At 37.4% G+C, this 11,349-nt stretch overlaps 1 protein-coding gene across 1 annotated transcript in view; it reads right to left on the reverse strand.

Moving 5' to 3' along the window:
• The window catches only part of TMEM244 (transmembrane protein 244), a 30,353-nt gene extending 21,671 nt beyond the window's left edge, over positions 1-8,682 (reverse strand). Inside the window, exons 1-2 of the mRNA XM_017879712.1 lie at positions 8,652-8,682; positions 8,385-8,473 (exon numbers count right to left, since the gene is read on the reverse strand). Coding sequence (XP_017735201.1) covers positions 8,385-8,417 — 33 coding nt within the window. The 5' untranslated portion in view covers positions 8,418-8,473; positions 8,652-8,682. The remainder of the gene's footprint in view (positions 1-8,384; positions 8,474-8,651) is intronic.
• Between the last annotated feature and the right edge of the window lie 2,667 nt (positions 8,683-11,349).

The following is an 11,349-nucleotide window of genomic DNA, read 5'->3' on the forward strand; positions in this document are numbered from 1 at the left end:
CTATACAAGGGCAATGAAGAGGCAGGTAGCTATGCCTACTGGCAAGGAGAAACACACCTTCCCCCAGTAACAGCAGGTTAACAGGGCTCTACGAGGGGTTTGTCTGCAAACAGTACCTCACCTTCCTTTTAGCGCCCTGTCGCCAGCCACAAACCGTTCTAGGTAGCCTTCTCCTGCCTTCTCCAGCTCTTCTCCATACAAGCCTCACAACTTGCAATCCAGTCTCAGCCTCTCCCCCAGCCACCTCCTCACCATCTGCCTCAAGATCTGGTGCTCCTCAGGCAGATCCCTGCAGAGCCTATTCAAGCTCCCTCTGGAATTCTCTTTCCAGTCTATTGATGGAGCTCATTTTGGAAGTTGAAAAAACAAACGAGCACCCACAGCATTGAATGTTCCTCTTCATTGCTTTCCCATACACCAAATCTAATTCTCCGGCACAACATAACCTCCAATGGAGGAACTGGTAGAAAAGGAAAACACAAGAACATTTCACAATTATCTTGTGCATATAAGAAGGTCACCCGTGGGTCCTGTTATTTCCTTTGTGTTCACTCTCCTCTTTGGTGCTCCAGCCATTCTTAAGTACTTCCTATATCTGGAAAAGTTCAATGCTGCTCCCCCTATCTAGAATTAATGACTCCTTTCTTTGGAAAACTAACTCCCACTCATCTTTTCAGGTCCAAACTGATACCTCACTTCCTCCAAGAAGTTCCCCTGACTTCTTATTCTCTGCTGTATGCTCCCTAACACTCTCTTTTCTCCCAAAAAAGCTCTCATTAGTCTGAAGATTTATAATATTCAAACACAGATCATTATAAATGCAACTTCTTTATTAAAAAGCTTCCACCTTTTTTTGTTTTACAATCCTATTCTGAAAGTGAAATAAATGTGCACCAGTCTGCAAAATGTGCACGTTTATGATGTAAAGAATGTTTTTACACGTTGCTTTCAGAAAATGGTCTGCTACAACTGGTCTTTACATCTTTGTCATCTTTTTCGATCAAAATATTTTGATACCAGCCTTCCTTCTACTGCCCTAAAAACTAAAGCAGTTTTAATAAGTTGAAATTAAGAAAAGGCTAGACATATGTAAAAAAGGATAGAGGAAAGTGCTATTGATTTGCACATTTAGAATCTCCCAAAACCATGAGCACTATCTTTGCTAGGGCTAGGCTGGAACCTGGATAGAATATGAGTATGTGCAGGTGGCATCCCTAAGGATTCAGAGCTTAAGTGGAGCTGAGTACTTCAGCAGTGTAACTCACTTAACTGACTTGCCAATTTCTACACTGGCTCGATGGGGCATAATTCAAAAAGGAAAAGCTCACATTCATTCCACTCTCCTGAAGCTGAGAGCCACCTCTCTTCATTTAGCTCTCGAGTTTTTCTTGTTGTTGCATTTAATAACACCCTAGTGGGATGTCTTCTAGATATTATTTTATGGTTCTGCAAGTAATTGCTAAAAGATACAGTGTCTACTTTTTCTATGCTACTTACCTCATTTTATTTAAGAAGGGACTGGGAGGAAGAGATGTGTCCATTTGGCTCACTAATATATGTGTAGTGTCTGGTGTGGTTCCTGGCACACAGTAGGTATTCAAAGAATATAAGTTGTTGGATGAATTGTTACAGTTTTAGAATTAATAGAAGGATGGCTCTACATACATTCTGGTTATTTAAGTAGAATCAGTTATGATTGGTCAGAGTCCAGGCCACACTGAACAGTACCCCAGATAAAAGCAATCTTTACTGTACAGTGAGAGAGTCACCATTCAGGAGATAATTATCAGGTGTTGACATTCTGCCCAAAACTGTTTCAGACTTCCTGGGGATAAAAAGGAAGAGGTAAGAAGAGACAAAATAATCACACAGAAAATAATTAGAACAAGCAAGTATACCTAACATTTATATGACTCTTTACTGTGTGCTTGTCTAGATGAGCTCACTCATCTGAATAAACATGTGAGTTAGGATTATAGTCACCTCTTTATAGATGAAAAAACAGAGGCCCAGAGAAATTAAGTGATTTTCACAAAGCTAGTCACTTAAAGAGTCACAATTGTATATACAATTGTATATAAAATTTATTGAATCCTGGTCAGAACAAAAAGCTTTGTGGTTCTGATTACAGCTGGTCTGACTTACAATGGTTCAGTTTAACAATGTTTCAACTTTACAACAGGTTTATTGGGGCATAATCCCATTGTGAATCAAGAAGCATCCATAATTGCTAAAAGTAATTGCAAAGCTACCTCACAGAAGAGAGATAAGCTAGGTTTCATGAAGATCTAGGCTCCTAGGAACAATCACAATGGTCCAGACTCTTCATATTCAACATCTGCCCACATACATGCCCTTTAAGTGGTTCACAAAGGTTATTATTCTTAACGCTGGTAACTGCATTTTAACAAACCTCTCAGGTGATTACAATGGAAATAACTACTGAGGATATAGGAACTGGTCTAGGAAACAAATAGAAACCTAGACCTGTCCTAGAGTTTCCCCTCAGTCAGGATTTCCACATGGGACGGCCACAGGTGTGGGTTCCTGAGCAAAATGGGCAAGAGACAAATTTCCAATTAAAATGAGCAAATGTAATATTTTACTTCACTAACAATAAAGAAACACACACCCAAACTTCATAGACACTATTGTTCTATCAAGTTAGTGAAGATATTTTTCTTTTTTAAAAAATGAATTACTTATTCTGGTGGATGAAATGCATATTGTTCTAGACAGCCTTGCTAAAGATGGTGGGGTATAGTGTCAAGCTAATGTGACATTATAATACATTTATTTCTCAATGACGGAAAGTGAAGACAAAATTTCCAAAGAACTTAGTAAGTATTTTTCCCAAATTCTCACAGGCAGGAAAAAGGACATTCTCCTATAATTCAAAACTATTACTACACACAATAAATCCTACATAGATATAAAATACTATTGATAAGGAGTTTATATTCAGATTTCCTCTATTGTTCTCAAAATCTGAGAATTCTGGAATCAATCATATTTTCACATGTTACATTTGGTTGCCATGTCTCTTTAGTAACCTACTCTGAATTTGTCTGATGGTTTCCTCATGACCAGATTCTTTGGGGAAGAACTCTACAAAGGTAATATTGTGCATTTCCCATTGTATCTTATGAGAAGATGCAAAATATGACTTTCATTATTACTGATGGTCAGTTTGATCACTTGGTAAAGGTGATATCTACTAGATCTATTTTCACTGCACTGTTCATCATTTGTAATTAATAAGTAATCTGTGGGGTGACACTTGAGACTATATAAATATCTGGTTCCCCCAAAACTTTTCAGCCATTCATCAACATATCTCATCTGAATCAATTATTTACGTTGGTATTGTAAACTGATGGTTTTATTATTTTATTTTTTCTTCTGCATTTCAGTAGATATTCTTCCATGAAGATATTTCCTTTCTTACCCTTGAACTTACCTATTAATTTATGTATTTACTATTTATTCATTTATTTTTTATTATGGTCTTTTTTGTTTTCTGTGTGCCATAATTAATTAACATCATGATTTCTGTTGATGCTCAAATTATCCCAAGTTTGACCAATTTGAGCACCTACCAGATACGACCTGTGTTCTTTTTACATATCGCCGTCATTTTTATACTTCCTTGCTTTATGACATTCCAATGGGATATCGTCTTTTTCATTACTACATTTTCATATACACTTTTGTCTATTTGTGAACTTTCTATTCGCCTCCATTGAGCTATCTACTCATGAATCAATACCACACTGTTTTAATTATAGAAACTTTATAGTATGTTTTAATATCTGGCAAGGCATTTGTTAAAAGGATAGAGCTTGCATTAAGTGTTCTTACCACACATGCATGCACACACAGGAAACCATCAAAGGAGCACAAGGAAACTTTATAACGTTTACAAGGAAACCTGTGGAGGTGATAAATATGTCTATTATCTTAATTATGGTGATGGTTTCACAGGTGTTGCAAACGTTCAAATGTATAAACTTGTATACATTAAATAAGTGCACTTTTTGGATTTTAATTTATTCCTCAATAAAACTGCTTAAAAAATATCTAGTAAGGCTAGTCACCTCTCCTTTTTCTTTTCTTTAGGGTTCTCATAGCTATTTTATTTTTTCATATAAACTTCAAAATCTACTTGACTAGCTCCATAAAACAACTTTGTTATTTTATTGAGATTATGCCAAACTTATTAAGATGGTAATAAATGATAGCTTTATTATGTTTACAAGTACCATTCAAAAACAAGAAAAATTTCCAAACTTATTCAAGTCCACTTTTGTATTTTTCAGGAGTATGTTAATTTTTTTCTCATATAGATTTTACTATAGTATTTTACACACTCCTTCCCTGTTGTTATGATTAAAATTAAAATTCTTTTTGCTACTAATAAACTGAAGTTTTCCTCTTCCGTTACATTATCGTAACGTAGCTATTGTTTATTTGTAGAAAGGCTTTCTGATTTTTGTTATTTTAATATCTATTACCTTACTGATTTAAAAAATTGTGTTAGTGTTTTCATTATTGTTTTGGATTTCATGGCTCTTTCATTTATTTCTGATCTAATTGATGGATAGTATTTAACATCATGATAATATATATATATATATATATATTATATATATAATTATATTATGTTTTTTTTTTTTTTTTTTTTTGATGTATGTCTCACTCTGTCACCCAGACTGGAGTGCAGTGGTGAGATCTTGGCTCACCACAACCTCCATATCCCAGGTTTAAGCAATTCTCCTGCCTTAGCCTCCCAAGTAGCTGGGATTACAGGCACATGCCACCACGCCCAGCTAATTTTTTGTATTTTTAGTAGAGATGGGGTTTTGTCATGTTGGCCAGGCTGGTCTGGAACTGCTGACCTCAGGTGCTCCACCCGCCTCAGCCTCCCAAAGTGTTGGGATTATAGACATGAGCTACTGCGCCCAACCCTAACATATGTTTAGATAGTAGTGGAGTTAGTGGACATTCTTGCCTTGTTCTTGGCCTTTCTGTAAATGCCTCTAGTATTCTCCATTAAGTAATATACCAGCTTTAGGAGTGCAACGTGTGTGTGCATGTGTGGTTATATATATATATTTCAGTTATATATCTGATCAGATGAAAAAAGTTCTTATTTTATTCAGGAATAGTTTTTATCAGGAATGGTTCAGGAACGATTGCCAATTTTTGTCAAAGGCAGTTTTAGCATCTACGAAGATGAATGAAGATGATCGTATGATTTTCTGCTTAGATTTATGAACATCTAAATTATGTTAGTAGATTACCTAATATTGAACCATCCTTATGTTTTGGAATAATGTCACTTGGTCATGATGTTTTATTTTATGATGAGTTTTGGGTTCTGTTTGCTAATACGTTTAGATTTTTACTTCTGTATTCATAAGTGAGATTGATCTACAGTATTTTTTTGTACTATCTCATATGGTTTAGGTGACAATATATTTCTTGTTTCATAAAACTTCCTTGTGGCTTTTCTTGTTTTTCTATACTCAAAAAAGATTTAAGTAGCATTGGGAGTATATGATCTTTGAAGACTTAGGAGAATTCTTTTGTGAAAACTAGGCCTAGTCCTTCTGCTATAGCCTTCTCCATTTATTCTATGGAAACTGGAAGCCCTTGTGTGATTTTGCAAAGCAGAATGTTCCCATTGCCTACAATAGCTTCACTCTTGTTTACAGAGCAAGTAGCTATATTCACTAGGTCTGGCTCATATACCATCTTCTCACTCCACCCCTCACTGCAGGACAGACTCAATCTCTATTTTATTTTATTGCTTCCATAATATTATATTTGTCTTATAGATCTGATTATGCTTGTATTGTAGCATACCTACTTTTGGAGGTATACATTTCTTTCTCCAGTCTCTAAAAGACAGATACCGATTTGATCACATTTAATTCTTCAGCCTCTACAATATGGGTCAGGCTTTCATAGGTATTCCATAAATATATTTTGAATAATAATCATGGATGGAAGGAAAGAAATAATGGAAGACAAGACCACTATAGTAGGAACCATAGTCTTTTTTTTCTTTTTGAAACAGAGTCTTACTTTGTCACCCAGGTTGGAGTACAGTGACACAATCTCAGCTCACTGTAACCTCTGCCTCCTGGCTTCAAGGAATTCTCTTGCCTCAGCCTCCCTGAGTAGCTGGGACTACAAGTGTGCACCACCACAGCCAGGTAATTTTTGTATTTTTAGTAGAGATGGGGTTTTACCATGTTGACCAGGCTGGTATCGAACTCCTGACCTAAAGTGATCTGTCCAGGTTGGCCTCCCAAAGCGCTGGGATTACAAGCATGAGCCACCGCACCTGGCTGGAACCGTAGTCTATTAATAAAGTATGTGGACTCTAAGTCAGATATGCTGGAGTTTCTCCCCCAGTGATCTGAATCACTGGCAGGTGTGTGACATTGGCTGCTTACTTTCTGAGTTTCGCTCTACTCATCTACAGGTAAAGTTTCATAAGGGATTTGTATTCCGAACATGTGTACAATTCTTAACATTAAGTACTGTATGTGCTCAATAGATATACTTTCTCTTTTTCTTCTCCCCATGGGAAAGCCTACATTGTAGTTCTCTGGACAATTCCTGGAGAAATCATGAGATATGACTCTCTCACCTGTAGAATCACAGCAAAGGATCCATCCTACTGATAAGTAGTTCCCTCTGAAATTGCCTGAATGAATGAAATTCTCCAGTTCGGGTGAACAGCCCTGAGGATATGCAGGCATGTGTTGTGCTTCTGAGATTTTTACAACATTTGTTTTACAGAGGAAAGTTTACATTAGTTTAACATAGTTAGGAAGCTTGTCGTCTACAGGAGTAGAATACATTGTATTCTGAACAATTTAGCAGTCCTCATACTTGGGCTTTCTTCCCAGTTCTTGTGCTATTTTCCCAGACAGCAAATTAGTTAAATGGCCTTTGGCCATGACTCTTTCCCTTGAGTCAGCTTTTCTCTCATTTAAAGTGTAGAGATAGGGGGGATTTAATTAGCCCAATGCCTGGCACATTGCATGCACTCAATAAATGTTTGTTGAGTATTCGAGTTATCTCTAGATGGTCACTTTTGCTATTACTATTAATTTATGAGCATATCGGTAATTATTGTGCTGATAATACTGACAGTGAACAAGCACTTAAAAGAAGAGTTAACTCATAACTTATAGGGATGTATTATGAGAGTCCAGATAATCAACGACCTATTTCAAACATATTCACTATTATTCTAATATTCTAAGGCTGTAATTCTACACATGAAGCTCAGATAATTCTAAGATAGTGAGGAACTGCAGCAACTATCTGGATATTTTCCCTGCAATGTGTGTGTGTGTGTGTGTGTAAGCCCCGACTAAATATAGAACCCCCATTCTTTGTGTAAGCTACTTAAGAGAAAGGATTTTATCTTTTAATTTTTATCTCTTCAGCAGAAGTTATTATTCCTAGTTCAATCCCAAATCTATACATAAATTATGAAATTTAAAACCCCTTAAAATGTTCTTAATAAATATTTTCCTGAAATAATGTTTTACTGACCTTGAAAATTTTCTTAGCTGTTGTCATGCTCAACATTACTCACTGATGACATATGTGGTCATGACGGCAGTGTAAAGAAAAAGCTTGAGGAAATACACACGGTGCTGATATTTTACTAAAATGAATGTAGCACTCATTCGTAATTGTAATTTAATTTTTAAGTAAAAATCTGATTTCCACTATCATTCCCTGAAGCCTGGCTCGTTATAGGCCTAAAGCCTGTGTGAATTTACACAGCTGCTTTGAGGCTTTGCATATTTCCTTGTTTTAGATTCTTTGATTTTTTTTTTAAGGGGTATTTTACACTGAAGTAAAACACAACTATTAACACTAGCCTCAGGGGGGGAAAAGAAACTAACAAACCTACAGCTTGAAATGTTTCAATACTTTGCCTTTAAAATTTTGCACACCCTTTAGAAGTTACAAAAATAAAATCCACTCCCTGCAAAAAAAAAAAAAAAAGAAAGAAAGAAAGAAAGAAAAAAGATTGAGAACAAACTGTCATGATTTCAGAAAACGATAGCAGACGTGCAGGTGTTAATACCAGAGAGCTTACCTCTGAATAAAATAGTGCCTTCTAAACGCCACTATTTACATGTTTTAGAATCCTTTCTTGGGCATGGGTGCCTTTATATTGCCCTATTACCACAAGATGCAAGCCGTGCAGCAGAATGTTTTCTGTATGGTACCCAGCCAAAAGTGAAACAAGTTGCCCACTGACAGAGAGGCCATTTATAGAACATATTCATTTACACAAGTGCTAGGCAGCCACTGAAAGGCAATGCAAAGAAGTAATTTCTCTTTACCTTGCTTGGAGCAACTCTGACCGGGAGAGCCATGTACACATCCTACGTCAAGGAGGTGATGAAAGCCCCACTCCTTATAGCGATGACATCTGGAAGAAGACACAATTGTCACCGTGAGCTTTTCAATTACTCCTGGAGACTAAGTGTGAGACGCAGTAGTGCAGGATGATTGGATTACGCAAAACGAGACAGATGCCATCTGCGAGCCATGCGTAAGCTGCTGAGTGCCAAAATGAACATCCTTATTAAACGACGGAGTTCTCATACCATTTGTAGTTTGGTCAGATTTGAAAGATGAGTTGATTGTTTTTAGATAGTGCTGCAAATAGGCAGGGACTTGGAATCCTCTCTGGCTGTATGAGTAATTACTGTCTCATACTTAAATTAGAAACATTGGTTTTCAGTTAGGTCTTGAGACTGTTTCCAAAGGATGCCGCTGCATTCATATTGAAGCATGGCCTGTCTTCTCTGTTTCACTCACAAGGGCCACAGAGTTCTGAGAAAGAAATCATCAGTGCCTTTCACATCATGACAAAGAAATGTAAAAATTATGACTTTTTGTTAGGAAACAAAAGGATTCCCATACTCTAAAATAATGGCCACAGCACAGTGGGTGGAATGTTTTCCAGAAACTGCCAGGAGGCAGTATTGGAGCTCTGTGTCTCTCTGAGTCCTGAGGCTCCAGAACCAATCCTTCATTTACAATTCATTCTCTCATCTTTTTACTGGCACCAACTCTATTATTATTTTTATTTTTATCTTTAATTGCTGTGATTACATAGAAATACAGCAATATACCCATAGTATTTATGGGGTACATGATATATTTTGATATAGGCATTGAATATGTAATGATCGCATCAAGGTCAGTGGGATTTCCATCACCTCAAGCATTTATCCTTTGTGTTACAAACAATCCAATTGTACCCTTTTAGTTATTTTCAAATGTACAATTAAATTATTATTGACTATAGTCCCTCTGTTGTGCTATCAAATACTAGATCTTATACATTCTCTCTAACTCTTTTTTGTATGCATTAACCATCCCCACACTCCCCCTTTCCTCCCACTGCCCTTTGCAGCCTCTGGTAACCATTCTTCTGCTTTCCATCTCCATGAGTTCAATGTTTTCAATTTTAGCTCCCACAAATAAGTGGGGACATACGAAATTTGTCTTTCTGTGCCTGGTTTATTTCACTTACCATAAGGACCTCCAGTTCCATCCATATTGTTGCAAATGACAGGATCTCATTCTTTCCTTTGACTGAATTCTATTCTGCACCTGTACCGCATTTCTTTATCCACTTGTCTGTTGATGGACACTTCCGTTGTTTATTAATCTAGGATATTGTGAAACATGCTGCAATATACATGGACATGCAGATACCTCTTCGATAGACTGATTTCCATTCTTTGGGGTATATACTCAGCAGTGGGATTGCTGGATCATATGGCAGTCCTATTTTTGCTCTTTTGAGGAACTTCCAAACTGTTCTCCATAGTGGCTGTACTAATTTACATTCCCACCAACAGCGTATGAGGGTTTCCTTTTCTTCACCTCCTCACCAGCACTTGTTATTGCCTGTTTTGGGATAAAAGCCATTTTAACTGGGGTGAAGTCATATTACTTTGTAGTTTCAATTTGCATTTCTCTGATGATCAGTGATGTTGAGCAGTTCTCACATACCCGTTTGCCATTTGTATGTCTTCTGATAAATGTCTATCAGATATTTTGAGCATTTTTAAATCATATTATTAGATCTTTTTCCTGTAGAGTTGTTTGAGCTGGTTTTTAGCCCCTTGTCGGATGGGTAGTGTTTGAGTATTTTTTTTTCCCATTCTGCAGGTTGGTGTCTTCACTTTGTTGATTGATTCCTTTGCTGTGGCACCAACTTTAGATGGGAACTTAGCTGTACCCTGTAATCCTTTTTCCGTTACAGCATCTTCTTAACCTCTATAAAGAGAAGATTCTGTAATACCTACCTGCATACCAGAAGCAAAGGTGAAAAGAGTGCCTTCAGCAAGTCCAGGCCTTGATAGTTTTCATGTGAATATGTTATTGAATTTGACATTCATAATGCATATTAATAACACTATCAATGCTCTTTTATTCATATACCTTAGATAATTCCTTTAATATGGGGTTGCCCTGTTCTCTGCTTATATTGTGAGTTCTTGCAGAAAAAGACTTTTCTGCCTGCTAGTAACATTGAAACAGCTCCCAGTGTCGTCTTCAGATTTCAGCACATGGTGGACCCTAAGTAAATGCTGATTGTCCAAATCCCATGCCCTGCCCTGTTTGTAACAGTGATGACCCAGACTTTCTCCTTAAAGAGGGCAGGCGGAGGCCAGGCGCGGTGGCTCATGCCTGTAATCCTCCCACTTTGGGAGGCCGAGGCTCGCAGATCACAAGGTCAGGAGTTCGAGACCAGCCTGGCCAACATAGTGAAATGCTGTCTCTACTAAAAACACAAAAAAGTTAGCTGGGCATGGTGAGGGGTGCCTGTAATCCCAGCTACTTGGGAGGCTTAGGCAGGAGAATCGTTTAAACCGGAAGGCAGAGGTTGCAGTGAGCCGAGATCACGCCATTGCACTCCAGCCCTGGTGACAATGAGGGATTCCGTCTCAAAAAACAAACAAACAAAATTTTAAAAATTTTTTAAAAAAGAGGGCAAGTGGAACTTCCTGGGAGTCAGAGCACAGCATAAAGCAGAGGACTTGTGCCTGACTCACTCTACTCCCAACACAGGCTGCTTTGTGTACAACTCAGATGCCTTCTGAATTACTCAGGTAAACAATAACCACCCAAAAACTATCCTCTCAGGAAGTTGACACCATACATTGGGAACCAATACTCCAGCAACTCTACTGGATAAAATACTGAAAAGTACTCATTTTCTATAATTACATTGGAAAAAAATTTGAAGTCCAGTAGTCTGATGGGTAGAGATTCTGTGTGTATGGG

This window comes from Rhinopithecus bieti, unplaced genomic scaffold (assembly GCF_001698545.2).
Source record: "Rhinopithecus bieti isolate Rb0 unplaced genomic scaffold, ASM169854v2 scaffold_19, whole genome shotgun sequence".
Classification (NCBI taxonomy): Eukaryota; Metazoa; Chordata; class Mammalia; order Primates; family Cercopithecidae; genus Rhinopithecus; species Rhinopithecus bieti.